Source organism: Squalius cephalus (genome assembly GCF_949319135.1).
Source record: "Squalius cephalus genome assembly, chromosome: 5".
Taxonomy (NCBI): domain Eukaryota; kingdom Metazoa; phylum Chordata; class Actinopteri; order Cypriniformes; family Leuciscidae; genus Squalius; species Squalius cephalus.
This window is the reverse complement of record NC_137126.1, coordinates 47636903-47652130: the sequence shown is the minus strand read 5'-3', so window position 1 is coordinate 47652130 and position 15228 is coordinate 47636903. Positions and strand designations below refer to the sequence as shown.

Genomic DNA, 15228 nt, shown 5'->3' with positions numbered 1-15228 from the left:
TAATTGTATTACTTTTTTAATGATCTGGTTGAAGATTGGGACAAAATGTTCCTAATTGTATTTAAAACAAAAACTTATTCACAAATAATTTAATACGTTGTGCAATAAATGTCAAAACGTATTGTTTTGTTTTTCTGAAAAGTGAAAAAAAACAACAACAAAAAACCCAGTTTTTCTTCGGAATATTACACAACACCCCAAAGTAAAACTCCGCCTATTCATTCATTCATTCTGATGTCATGAGATTTTGGCAGCATAAATAGTGGAACAGAATCAATCTGTGAGACAGACTGCCTGATAATACAGTTTATTTCATCCAGACTTTGATCACCAGCACAATGACTTCAGAAACGGCAACACTTGGAGGATGGAGCACAGTGAAGCCTGTCACTAAAGAGGTGAAGGAAATCTGCCTTAAGGTAGGAGACAGAAAATCACTAGTAAATGTTTTTGTTAAAACACAGCCTAGTAAAATGATCTATTTCGGTGCTGTGAAATGTGTTGGAGAAATATTAGTTGTTATTTTCAAAAGAACTGTTTTACTTTTCACTCAAAGTCACAAAACATTCTACATGAGTTTTCTGATATCTGAATGATAGATGTAACTCCCTAGAGACCTTTTTATAATAATAATAATAATATAGATTAATATAAAATGTGCATTTGTTTATTCAGGAGAAGACAGAGATCGAGAAGAAGGCTGCAATCAATTTTAAAGATTACATTCCTTTACTCTATAAGAGTCAGACTGTGAACGGAACAAACTATCTGGTCAAGGTAAATTAGTGTTTTGTTTTGATTTATAGATTTTTGAGTTTGATGTTTTCATCACTGAACTCTTCCAAGGCACAATTTGTATTTCCATTTAGCATTATCAACAAGCCAACTGTGGCAGTGTGTCCTAAAGGGTGCGATGTGTCCAGTAATTTGTCCATCCTCTCTGAAAGTTAAAATGCATCAAGTCACTGTATAAAGTTTCTCTGGATTTGTAGCCTATAAGAGAAAACTCTTCTCAACTTTGTAGCGTTGCTGGACATTCAAATCTAGTCGGCAACGGTCACTGTAGCAGAACTCCCAGAGATTTGTGTGCTGTCATGGAAAATGAATGCGTTTTGGTCGCTATCAATGTGAACAGAGTTTTACATGGAAGAGATCAATTATAAAATACATGTGGATTTCTCTCTCTCTCTCTCTCTCTCTCTCTCTCTCTCTCTCTCTCAGCTGGACGTCTGTCAAGAGAATGGCACACTAGAAGATAAGTGCGTTCATGCGATTATACATCAAGCTCTCCCCTGCAATGGAGGGAAACTGACTGTGACTGGAGTCCAGTACCCTAAAACCATCAGTGACCCTCTGGTCCCCTTTAAAAACTTCTAACCGCACGCAGAAAATAGTCTGATCTAATAACAGACACACAATGAGCTGCCATACTGTATAGAGGAACTATTGAAAACTGTTTCATTCCTCAATATTAAACTCAATATTCAAACCAAAATTGCCTGTGTCAGTGTGTTTATATGAACAACACCAAATTCACTTTACTTTACTAAAATTGTTTTATGCTGAAATAATACACAAAAAACTGTTTGTTTTAAAAATCCTCATTCCAAATCTTTAAAAACAAAAAGTAAAATAAAATAATGTAAAATGACATTAATTTTTACATTTTTAAGATTTAATAGGCATGACTTTTTAAAGGGGGAAAAAAAGAAATCTCTTTTTACAGTGAATCGTGAATGACGTTCATTTTTTATTTATTTTTATTTTAAGGCTGCATTGACTGTCTAAACGAATGTAATTTTAAACATTTCTCAGACTGATAAACAGATTATTAGATTAGACATATTAGATTGTATTATATGAACCGAAATCTTGTTCATCCCAACCTCACGTCATTCCAAACCTGTACAGATCTATATAATGACATTATATAAATCAGTGGTATAACCATAAAAATATGACGCTATTAAATTGAATTGAACGCTAATAAATTGAAGCTGGTTCGGGTGTTGGGGTTGAAGCTAAAGTTTGCAGGACAGTGGCCCTCCAGCAGCAGGATTGGACACCCCTTAAATATATGTCATATTTGTTCTGGAGGTGTCAGGGCTTCACCAGATCTCCACCCACTCGTTCACTCTTCCCTGATTACTGATTCACCTCACCTGCACCTCATCATCATCAGCTCCCTATATAACACCACTTCACCATCAGTTCACTGTCTAGTAAAGAAGAAACATTGGAAATAGGAGGAAGGATGTTATAATTTCAAGAATACGCATTGGCCATTGTTTATTAAATCAAAGTATGGTCAGGATTGGGAAACACCAGACTGGGTATTGTGACAAATGTGGTTCGGAAAATATGGAAACAGTAGAACATGTATTATTAAAATGTGAGGCTTATGCAAGAGAAAGATTTAAATTATTTTAAGCATTTAAAAGAAATGGAAATGGAAGTTTTTTCTATCCAAGCATTATTAGGTAATGGCCCAAATCAATTTAAAATATATGAAGAAGTATTTCATTTCTTAAAAGACACTCATTTAAGTAACAGGATTTAGGTCACTACTACCATAACGTTATCCACACTCCAATCCAGTAGGTGGCGGGAATGCACCATTTAAGTTTGGTTTGCAAACCATCATTAAACTTGATAAGAAGTAGTTCACTGTCTAGTCTCGTCTTTACCAAGACACGCAAGACTCACTCCCAAGACTTACCTGATCTACTTACCTGCAATACTCATCTTCAGTCTGTGTTCCTGTTTACCATCTGCCATCACCTCTGATCTCCTTCATCTTCCGTTCTCCAGCCTGGTCTACCTCCATCTGCAAAAGACATTCAGTTATTTCTCCAGCTAAGTTCTATATTCATTTCCACATTGCCATTATCAACTCAACTATAGGGGTAGACTGAGTACATTTGAGACACTTTTTGCGTTTTGATTTTTCACACAAAAATAGATACTGAAAAGAAGTGAATTGCCACATGACATTAGCCTGGTTCTCATAGGCGTTGATTTCGGGGGGGGACGCGTACCCACCAGATTTCGTCATGAGTCATTTTGTACCCACCACTTTTAACTTCCGTCCATATTAATTTGACTTTTGGTTCGATTTTTTTGACCGTTTTAAGTGGTTGTGAGGAGCAATATGAGAGAGAAATTTGGTAATCATTGTCTGACCCAACAAAAAAACATTATAATATTCATTTTATTTTATTTTCCGTGTTTGCATTTATGAGGGAAAAAACAACGTGTCAGTTCTCGGTTACGGACGTGAGCGCTCTGAAAGCGGCACTAAAAGACTGCTTTAAAACTTTCACAGAGACCTCAAACAGAACAGCTGCCTTTCTTTAAAGTGAATTTAGTTTTGTATTAATTATATCTTAATTTTAATCAATGTTTCATGAACCAATTGCCTGGATTTAATAAATAAGAAGTAAATATAGCAGAATCACGACATGGAGGCGCCGGCGAGTGAACTGGAGTTCGTCTCATAAATGAACCGAAACTCAGCGTATAATGCACATTCACATTCACAGCGTATTTAGACACATTTAGACGCATTCATAATCATTACTTTTATCAGTTCTTTGTGGCAAGCTTTATCTGTGCGGTTGTGCGCTTGAGTGCGGCTATATTACGTAAGCTCATTATCCTGTAGGCTATATAAGTAATTAAATTAATATAAAGGGGCGATTTGTCCACGAATGACTTAAATGAACAACTAGCCTACTACTCGACTAGGAAAAAAACTTTAGTCGGAAGCAGCCCTTATATTCCACATATTTTCGAACCAGACAACATGACATCTGGGTTGAGCGAGCGACCCTACGGAATGAACGAGCGGAGCGGAATATTCAGAAATGCGTTCTCCACTCACGAGCTCTGATCGGAAAACCCGAACCTCACTGTCTGCTGAACTTGCGCAGAAACATCAAAATATTACCAGCTTTTTAAAATGGTTTTTAAAACTAAACACTATTTTAGCACAAATTATGAGCTTATTGGCGATTTTTTTTTATAATTATTAACAAAATTAGAATATAGTAAAAGTAAAAGAATATAGGTTTTTTTTTTGTGAAAGTTTTGGGTGGGCCTGTTGAAAAGTGGGGCCGTGCCTGAGCTACAGGACATCGTCTTTCAAAACATAACCTGCGCGAAAGAGAGAAAAAAAATGAATGCGTCATTGTACCCAGCACTTCTGAAAATGCACTTCCGAATGCGTCTCTGTCCCCAGCACATTTCAAACCAAACTGACGCCCATGCTGGTTCTACCAGACTCTCGTACATTTCATTTGTACAGAGAGTCTGGCCTCTCTCCATTGACAAGCGTTAACTTCCTTGTAGGCGGGTACTCTGTTGAAGTTTAAAACTATTGGATCTGCCCAGAGTCACTCTGGATATGCCATAACCAATCGCTAACCTTTGGTCGTGACGTAACCCTACAACTCAAACTAGCGCACGACCTCAACGTCATCGTTCTCAGCCACTCCTTCTGTTCACTGATTGGACCGCCAAAAAAAAAATGATTGGAGAAAACAATATTTATTAATAATACTCAGTTTAAATATCACAAATATCACATTTTCATTTGCGTCCTATGCTGGCTAATTACGACGTTTAACCTGTTATCATAACACTGAACAACTAAACAGTGTGTTTCCTAATAGAGCTCTATCGGGGGTACAGTTGGTACACGTGTGTCTCAACTATCCCCCGCTGGCCACCTCGCACATTTCTCTAGATTTTGCAATTACCTTGCATGACACAATACCATGAAATATGCCAGTTTTTAGGGCACAGAATAACGTTTGTGGTGATACCAGTTACGTTTAACAGTCACATAAGAATAATAAGCTATTCATTGTGGAGAGTGCATGGTGAAGTGAACGTCATACCTTAGAAAAAAAACTTTTCCCGATTTCTTCGGATCAGAGATGCGTCCTTTGTTCAAATTTCCCACGATCAAAGAGGACACTAATACTCATGTGCACAGCAAAAATCACAACTTGTGCTTGCTGCGAACGCAAGTTATTTAAAGGTATAGTGGAGGATTTTTTTCTTCCGGGTGGATCATCTAGACTATTGGTCCTCCTAATTGTCAATCATTCTGGTGATATGTTTACGTAAGGCCGTCGTACGTGCTCGTCCCTTAGTTTTCGCTTTCTGCGCATGCGCACTTTCAGGTGTTTATGTGTGGTGGGCTAGAGCTACGGTTTCAGCCATTCATTGAAGCTCGCCGTTTCACCGGGTCCTTTGAAAATGTCTGAGGATCGCAAGAGAAAAAGTTTGTACGAACTGTATGAGAAGAAGAGAAAGGCGTCAGAAGAGAGAAACAAGATCAGAGTGTTTTTGGGAGATTGTTTCACACGATGGCGTGCGCTGAAAACACAGGTTGGGTTTCCCACTGATGCCTCAGTCGCGAAGTTTCTACTCGACAGGTAAAGTTTGGCATGCTATTTGGAGAAAAAGTGCAAATCTTCTTTTGGAAAGTAATCTTGTATATGCGATGCCGACAGCAACTTGTAAACAGAGCATGCACGAGGAGAACCTCGCACACGTTTAATAGGCGTTCCCTCTCGGGAGCAGGTAGAGTGTTGCGCATGTGCATTTTTTCAAAAAGTGGAGAGGGCGGTTCTTATCTAAAATTCTGAAAGATCCTCCACTATACATTTAAGGTGTCTCAACTGTGTCTATGTCTCAACTAGTCTGTACACAGTCTACCCTACATCTGATGGTTCTGTGCTTCTGTTCTAAATAAAACTACTGTTTATTCTACTTACCTGTCTGATTCATCTCTAAACCTGACAGGAGGATTAGGTAAGGACTGTATTTGTGCTGAACAGGAGGATTCGTATCCGCACTGGTGTGTCGACAAGAGAGATTAGAGACTGTCCTTGTCATTTGTACATGCAGCGTATTACGCCCTAAAGTTACGTTTTAAAATTAAGCGCCCTCTAGCAGTCTTATAAATAATGACAGTCTCGTTTATCGGGTGTGTCATCATCAAATGACATTTGACTGTCGCTACCATAGACTGTAAAAAATATGGACAAAGCGTCTGTGACGTCACCCATAGACTTTCTGAAGAACGGTTTTGAGGCCGTTTATGGGGGGTATGGGCGGCACCATCTTTGAAAATCTTATAGCAGAGCAACCCATTTTATGTATGATATTTCAATACAAATGTTCAAAAAGGATACAGAGGTGGTATGTGTTGTGTCAGATCATGGCAGAGACGTCAAATTTCAGGAATTCCACTTGGCGCAGCCTATGCTCGTTATCAGCTGTCAATCAAGCTCATACATTTTATATCTAAATACGATCTAAACTAACGAGTTAGAAAAAAATTCACCCCCCTCACAGTTGTCAGGCACTCGGAACCTATCGAAAAATACAATAAAAGTCCATGGGACCAACCTGTAAAAACATGAATTTATGCTGTGAAAACGGACATTTTAACATGGGGGTCTAAGGACATTTGCTCCCTTTTGGGACCTGCCCCTAGCGGATTTTCGATGTATTGCAGTTTTTCGCACTTCCGGGTAGGCTTCATTTTTCAGATTAGAATGTTGCCGCTTGGTCGCTACCAATTAAAAAATGCGATGGGCGGAAGGAGTTACCCTGAACATCTTAATCCAGGTGTGTTTTGTTTTATTTTATTTAAAGATCATTTTAATTTATTGTTGTGATTGTCGGCAATTCATGTGTAAGTAGCCTAAGTGTAGTTTGATGTTTTCTATACAAATTAGTTGCGAATGCCACTGAATGAATGTGATTTTACCACAGTAACTGTAACATTCGCTCGATCATGTGAGTAAAAGCCCAGTGCCCACAACGCTTACCATATTTTTATTAGTAACTAGTTTTACTGTGGAATTTGTAGTTGTTGTGGTTGTTAACCAGTTCTTCATTTTTATCTGTTGTCGTAATACTGTTGAAAAGTCATGCTTGTGCGCATACCCTGAGGGGTGCCATATTGTGTGGCTATTGAAGTTTAAAACAGTAAACAAGTAGCATTTTGCCAAAGCACTGTTTGTGTGTCTTTTTCTGAACATAACAGTAGTTAAATAAGAGTAACACAACAAAAATGCTTTTAACACTGTGGTTTTACAGTGGTATTTGTAGGTAAAACACAGTAGCAACATTTACCATGCTTTTACCACAGAAACTGTGGTTTCACTGTGTAGCTTACTATTTGTAAAGCACAGTAACACAACACTTACAATGGTTTAACCAGAGTAACCATAATTTTACTGTAGTTGAAACGGTAACATTAAGCACTTGTTAACAGTAACAACATGCACTTGCCATGGTTTTACCACAATAATCTCAGCACTTGCCATTTTTAAATGTACAGCATTAAATGTGCCTTGAACATTTTCTTAAGCATTGATCAACTTGTCTTCATTAAACCATATGAACAAATCATGTTCCTTCTTCTTTCTCTTTTTTTTCTTGTATTTTTTTCACAAATCTAATGTCTACTGTTTTGCTTATTCTGCCAGATCTAGTCATCAACAGGCCCATTTGTGTGTTTGGTGGCTGAGACAAAGTTGTCCCAGTATCCACTGTAGACTCAAGCTGCTGTTCATGTGATTGTTCCTTTTGAACCAGAGATTGGCTTCCTCCTGCAGATGCAGGGATGAACTGCTAATGACGGCGGTTGCGGCCTTGATGTGTCTCAATGACGAAAGATCGAGGAGTTGTACTCTCGCCTGTGACCACAGCAGCTGTTCCCCGGGTCTTTTGGTGGTCCAACTTCGTAAGCACGGCATCACCAGACCTCAATGATGGCAAGGGTCTAACTCCATGGTCTAACTCTTTTGCTTTTCCATGGAATCTTTTCCTCTTACATCATCCAGATTTGGCCATTGAGGCTGAAGATTTGTTTCAAGCATCGGAAAGTGTTGTTTTAATCTTCCTGATTCCGCACTTCCGCACTCACAAACTGACAACCATTGTCTGAAACAACTTCCTCAGGGCAGCCAAATCTAGCAAATAGTGCTCTCAGTTTCAACACTACTTCTGAGGTGTTGATCATTGGGCATGTGAAGGATTTCAAGAAATCGAGAAAAATAGTCTGACACAACAAGGTAAGTATGCTTGTTATACTCACACAGATCAATAGCTAGCCTTTTCCAAGGCCTGTCCGGAAAGGGAGTCGAGATGAGAGGCTCCTTTAGCTGTGTCTGCTTTATCTTAAGGCATGTCATACAGGATTGTACCTTTTATTTGATTTCAGAGGAGATGCCTGGCCACCACACAGATGTATTGGCCCACTCTCTACACTTTGTCAGACCTTGAAGTCCATCATGTATTCAGTTTAGAATATCTGCTCTCAAAACATCTGGAATCAACATTTGACTTCCTCTTGTCTCAGACAGCTCATTCTTGAAAGGGGAAAAACTGTCGAACTGCCACTGGATCCTTGTCTGCGTAAGTCGGCCATCCTGACTGGATATATTTCAGTACAGTTTGTAGGTTGTTGTCGGCCTTTGTAGCAGCCCTAATGGCTTCGAGTTTTGGTGGGCTTACGGGCATGCCTTCAGTAACAGCCGCAACGTAACACTCTACATCAGAGTGTATGTTGAGGTAATTTCCCCTGCATGCTAGTGGGCTTCATGATAAGGTATCAGTCTCCAGCAATGTTTTCCCTGGAGCATGTTCTGCAGTCAGTTTAAATCTCATAAGCCTCATAAGTAGTCTCTGACATCGCAACATCCTTCTCGTTCATAAGATGCACTAATGGTTTGTGATCTGTCACTAACTTAAAGTTTTCAAGGTCAATCAGATACTTTTTCAAATTTTTCACAAGCCCAGATGCTTGCCAGACATTCTTTCTCAATCTGGGCATATCTGGACTGTATAACACCACCTATGCCATAACTGCTAGCATCAGCTGGAACAGCGGTAGGTAGAGCCACATTGTAGAAATTCAAACCTGGAGAAGAAGAAAGATGTCTCTTATGCGCTGGAATGCCGCCTCCTGAGGACAGGCCCAAGTCCATTCGGTTGTTGACCTCAACAGTTCATACAGTGGTTTTCCTTCAGTAGAAAGATTAGGAATGTACTTGCCCAGGTAATTAAACATACCAAGTACACGTTTTAGCTCCTGAACATTACGAGAAGGTGAGAGCTCACGGACTGCTCTGACCTTCTCAGGATCGGGCCCTCACACCAATTTTATCGATCAAGTGACCAAGGAAGTGAAGTTGCTGTTGTCTCGGTAGACACTTTTCTCGGTTTAACTTCAACTCAGCAGACTCAGTTCTCTCGAATACCTTGGTAAGCCTTTGGTCATGCTGTGTTCCATGGTGTCTCCATACACCAATATATCGTCCGTATACACTGATACTCCTTCAAGCCCTTGTAGAGTTTCCGTCATCATTCGACAAAATATTTCTGGGGCACTGGAGATGCCAAAAGGAAGACGTTATACCTTTTGAATGGTGTTATGAACGTGGTAAGTTTGCTGCTTTCTGGATGTAATGGTATCTGCCAAAAGCCTGAGGCAGCATCCAAAGATGAGAAGACTGTTGCACCACTTAGCTTTGCAATTATCTCCTGATCTCTGCTGTTGGAAGAACATACCTTTCTCTTTTTACAGCTTCATTCAACTTTTTCAGATCTACGCAGATGCTTTCCTTGCCGTTCCCCTTTGGTACTGGCACCATGGGTGCACAGGAGCCTGTGGGGTCTGTCACTTGCTCAACGACCCCATTCTCTTCCATTGACAGGGCTCCAGACTAACTTTTCCACTGGTTGCACTGGTGCTACCAACTTTCTCAGTTGGTCGCACCAGCATATGATTTGGTCGCACCTTTTTTTTTTTTGCTACATGCCATGGGATTAATCAATGCATGCTGATGAATAGTGGTCTTAATCTGCATACCCTAGTTTTGCACTGATGTAAAAAGACTAACAGTGACACAAGACCTCATGTTAGCAAAATGTTTCAATCTTTTAACTCTCTCAAAAAAAAAAAAAAAAACGATTAAAAAGACATGTATGTTCTTTAATGTTTGATTATTTTTACTGTCTTCACATAGGGATGGGAATTGATAAGATTTTATCAATAATAATGCCACTGACGATTCTGATTATCGATCCGATTCTTTAACGATTCTCTTATCGCTTCTTGATAGCACTGTGTGGAAAAATGTAGTCATATGCTTTTCAAAAAAACAAGTGGTTTTATTTATTTTAAAGCTTAAGCTTGAGTAAGCAAACTGTACTTTTTATGTAATTTATGTAATAAATAGAACCTTATTGTAAAGTGTTACTGATTAGTTATACACCGATTCAGACGTCTCCTGAGTTCACTGTTGGAAAGATCAGTTGTTTTAACCATTCATTAAATGAATCGGTTCAAAGGAGTCATTCGTTCGCGAATTGGACGTGTCATGCGCGTTGTGTGATTATTCCAGCAGTTAGGACATGGACATCCAAGATTTCCGTCAACACAGAAAATATTTCATCACTGGATAGTTTTTTTCGTTTAATTACAGTGTTGTTTTATGTCAGCTTAATGCCCGGAACGCTTTTCAGAGAAGATAAGGCAAATTATTTAGCACAATTCACACCCAGCGGTAATTCAGGAAAAAAAATCTCCGAATGCTCTGCATGAAACTTTGGTCTTCCGACCACCGTGTCGATTTATTTTGATTAATATGTGCGAGGGAGAAGAGAGCAAGACAGCGCTTAGTTTGGAGACGGTGAAGTCTTGTTTACACTTTCGCCTGGCTCCGAAGAGAGAGAGAGAGAGAGAGAGAGAGAGAGTGCGCGCGCGCGACCGGGGCTCTCACTCTGCTCGTTCTTTCAGTTAAACATGCGCCCTGTCACAAGCGCGGCAGATCATCTACATTACTCACAAATACTCACAAACTCACGATCAAATAAGACTTTGGCGGGACAAAAATTCACTTTGGCGGGCGCTAAAACAAGATCAGTGCAGGAAAATTCATGCGTGAATTTAACCGAGTAGTACATGACCATGCACTCGCACAAATGCGACCACATAAAATTTTAACTCGGACAATCTCAAAAAATGGTCGCAGTCTGGAACCCTGATTGAGCCTTGTAGCTCCTCGTTTACCTTTTGCATGAGGCGCAGGGGAACTCTGCGTGCCGTATGCACCGCATATGGCTGAAAGTTTTCCTTCAGTTGGATTTTAATGAGTTCCGTCTTAAGAGTTCAATGTTCACCAAATGCATTGTGAACTTCCTCAATGCGTTTAACCAGTACCACTGAGGATGCAGTGGCTCGGCTTAGCAAATCATTCACATTTTGTCGATGGATGACATACACTGGGAATGTGTACACACTTCCTTTATATGTGGTAGGCCTACTGCCTAAAACTTTCCCATGCACTCTAATCCAGGCTCCAGGACTACACAGTGAAACATTTGACAGCTCCAGCATTCTCTTGGGATTTAACATACTGAATGTTTCTTCACACATGATGTTTGCATCTGCACTAGTATCAATTTTACATTTAACATGGTGTCATTCAAGTTGAAATTTGCACAGTCCACTGCTCATCATTTCTCTGTGAATTTAAAACTGCACCCAGGAAATATGGCGTTTGTGCAACAGTTTCAGTCACTTCTCTCACTGATTTGCTGTGTATCAAAATATCAAAATATATCAAAAGCCGATCTCGCATGGAGTGAGTTGTGGTTGAGGACCAGCAACTCATTTGACACTCATTTGATGCATGTTCAATTAGACATCGGTGAAAAACGGCATTAAGGGGCTGCTCACACAGAATGTGTTTTTCCCGTCCACTCTGCTACTTTTCCATTGTTTTTCTGTGTGAAAGCCATAGACTGTAAAAAATATGGACAAAGCGTCTGTGACGTCACCCATAGACTTTCTGAAGAACGGTTTTGAGGCCGTTTATGGGGGGCATGGGCGGCGCCATCTTGGAAAATCTTATAGCAGAGCAACCCATTTTATGTACGATATTTCAATACAAATTTTCAGAAAGGATACAGAGGTGGTATGATGTGTTGTGTCAGTTCATGACCGAGACGTCAAATTTCAGGAATTCCACTTGGCGCAGCCTATGCTCGTTATCAGCTGTCAATCAAGCTCATACATTTTATATTTAAATACGATCTAAACTAACGAGTTAGAGAAAAATTCACCCCCCTCACAGTTGTCAGGCACTCGGAACCTATCGAAAAATACAATAAAAGTCCATGGGACCAACCTGTAAAAACATGAATTTATGCTGTGAAAACGGACATTTTAACATGGGGGTCTATGGACATTTGCTCCCTTTTGGGACCTGCCCCTAGCGGATTTTCGACGTATTGCAGTTTTTCGCACTTCCGGGTAGGCTTCATTTTTCAGATTAGAACGTCAACGTTGCCGCCTGGTGAAAGCACTTTGTTTAACTGTTGCGTTCGCGTCTCGCGCATGGCGCAATGTTCTAAAAACACAGCGTTCAAGTTAAAATAAACTAAAATGCGCCTCGAGACCTTGCGTTTCTATGAAGGTAAAGGTAACTCGAGAGCGTGTATGTGAATTTGAGAACTTGTAGGCCTACAATAAATATTCGTACTTGTGCGCGAAAATGTACACTCACAGTTCCAATGTGAAAACCTGTAAAATAAAAATCAATAAGTAGTTATTTATTTATATAATACATATATTTATTTATTAAATAAAAATAAATGTTATTTTTTAAAATAAAAAATACAAATGCCATCCTTTCGTGGCTGTGCGATCGTCAAGCACTTCTGACACCATGTAATGATAATGAAAACACTTGTTTGAACAGAGTAGCCTACTTTATTGACTTCGTGAACCATGAACACACACACACACACACACACACACACACACACACACACACACACACACACACACACACACACACACACACACACACACACACACACACACACACACACACACACACACACACACACACACACACACACTCAATCTTAAAGGCATACACCCATTACAGCGGTTATTCCTGTTCTGCAGTAGCAATTCTTGAACCTTTTGTAACTTTAAAAAATGTTGTTATGGAGTTATTGGTATAATGGAATATTGGTTTAAAAAGTTAGAGAAGATTTTCACAAACTGATTTGGGCTGCGTTTCCCAAAAGCCTAAGTTGATCATAGAGACCATTGGTGGCAATTTTTCTACGAAATTTCTACGATGCTTTTTGGACACCAGCCCTGGTCAAACGCACACACTGCATAATAACCTTAATTTTATACAACACACAAATGAACAGGATGGAAATAAAAAGTATTTCCTAACACTCATAATTAATGCATTGTTAAATTGTGTGGTTAAATAAAGTGTGGTTATTCATGAGTTTCTGTTAGACACATGGCAGCTCATGTTCCTTTTTGTTTTATGCTTAATATGCATTTTATGGTTTCAAGCTGTGTGCCAGTTTTTTTGCCACAGTATTTTCTCTTAGAATTTGTGCAACTATAACACAAATATATTTACGCAAAGGTTTTAAAAAAATATTCATTATCTGAGACTTTCAAGAAATCATATTTTTCTTATCTTAGTCCCAAAGTACCAGGAATAACCATAGACATTTGAGGCAAACTCTAAAGGGAATGTAGTATAAATAATTTAAATCCCTTTGGCTTTAAAAAAAAAAAAAGTAATGTGATGTGTGACTAAGTGAGGTGAGGTAATTCATGTGATTAATCTTCATTCAGACATATGGCAGCTCCCGTGACTATGTTCCTGTTACTTTTATGCTTAAAGAGCATTTTATGGTTTCTATAAAGTAGCTGAATGCAAACTTTGCATAGATAAACAGTCAGAACGACAGAATGAGAGAGAACGAAATGAGAGAGAGCTGTATTGCAAAGATTTTGAATGTGATTATTATTTGAGACTAATATTCCAGCTGATATTTCAGGAAAAGACACACAAAACTATCCGTCTGTTTGCTTTGAAGAATCAAATAAAGAGTAATTAAATCTATTAATTAATTAAAACTAAATCAGATTTACACTCACCTAAAGGATTATTAGGAACACCATACTAATACTGTGTTTGACCCCCTTTTGCCTTCAGAACTGCCTTAATTCTACGTGCCATTGATTCAACAAGGTGCTGAAAGCATTCTTTAGAAATGTTGGCCCATATTGATAGGATAGCATCTTGCAGTTGATGGAGATTTGTGGGATGCACATCCAGGGCACGAAGCTCCCGTTCCACCACATCCCAAAGATGCTCTATTGGGTTGAGATCTGGTGACTGTGGGGGCCATTTTAGTACAGTGAACTCATTGTCATGTTCAAGAAACCAATTTGAAATGATTCGAGCTTTGTGACATGGTGCATTATCCTGCTGGAAGTAGCCATCAGAGGATGGGTACATGGTGGTCATAAAGGGATGGACATGGTCAGAAACAATGCTCAGGTAGGCCGTGGCATTTAAACGATGCCCAATTGGCACTAAGGGGCCTAAAGTGTGCCAAGAAAACATCCCCCACACCATTACACCACCACCACCAGCCTGCACAGTGGTAACAAGGCATGATGGATCCATGTTCTCATTCTGTTTACGCCAAATTCTGACTCTACCATCTGAATGTCTCAACAGAAATCGAGACTCATCAGACCAGGCAACATTTTTCCAGTCTTTAACTGTCCAATTTTGGTGAGCTTGTGCAAACTGTAGGCTTTTTTCCTATTTGTAGTGGAGATGAGTGGTACCCGGTGGGGTCTTCTGCTGTTGTAGCCCATCCGCCTCAAGGTTGTGCGTGTTGTGGCTTCACAAATGCTTTGCTGCATACCTCGGTTGTAACAAGTGGTTATTTCAGTCAAAGTTGCTCTTCTATCAGCTTGAATCAGTCGGCCCATTCTCCTCTGACCTCTAGCATCAACAAGGCATTTTCGCCCGCAGGACTGCCGCATACTGGATGTTTTTCCCTTTTCACACCATTCTTTGTAAACCCTAGAAATGGTTGTGCGTGAAAATCCCAGTAACTGAGCAGATTGTGAAATACTCAGACCGGCCCGTCTGGCACCAACTACCATGCCACGCTCAAAATTGCTTAAATCACCTTTCTTTCCCATTCTGACATTCAGTTTGGAGTTCAGGAGATTGTCTTGACCAGGTGATTGGTTGATTAGATAATTGCATTAAAGAGAAATTGAACAGGTGTTCCTAATAATCCTTTAGGTGAGTGTATATATTCAGACAAATTCACTGATGCATTACATGC

At 39.5% G+C, this 15228-nt stretch overlaps 1 protein-coding gene across 1 annotated transcript; it reads left to right on the top strand.

Annotated features, from left to right (window-relative positions):
• Positions 1-243: 243 nt before the first annotated feature.
• Positions 244-1491, top strand: LOC307158861 (cystatin-A5-like). Its single transcript, XM_079871826.1, has 3 exons — positions 244-419; positions 676-777; positions 1222-1491. The coding sequence occupies exons 1-3, from the start codon at positions 339-341 to the stop codon at positions 1375-1377; spliced, it is 339 nt and encodes a 112-aa protein (XP_079727952.1). The 5' UTR covers positions 244-338; the 3' UTR covers positions 1378-1491.
• Positions 1492-15228: the final 13737 nt, after the last annotated feature.

What these genes read in the sequence shown, in the direction of transcription:
- LOC307158861 (XM_079871826.1), top strand. Translation starts at nt 339, where the DNA reads ATGACTTCAGAAACGGCAACACTTGGAGGATGGAGCACAGTGAAGCCT. An exon ending in TGAAGGAAATCTGCCTTAAG is followed by an intron (nt 420 to 675) that starts GTAGGAGACAGA and finishes TTGTTTATTCAG; the next exon opens with GAGAAGACAGAGATCGAGAA. An exon ending in GAACAAACTATCTGGTCAAG is followed by an intron (nt 778 to 1,221) that starts GTAAATTAGTGT and finishes TCTCTCTCTCAG; the next exon opens with CTGGACGTCTGTCAAGAGAA.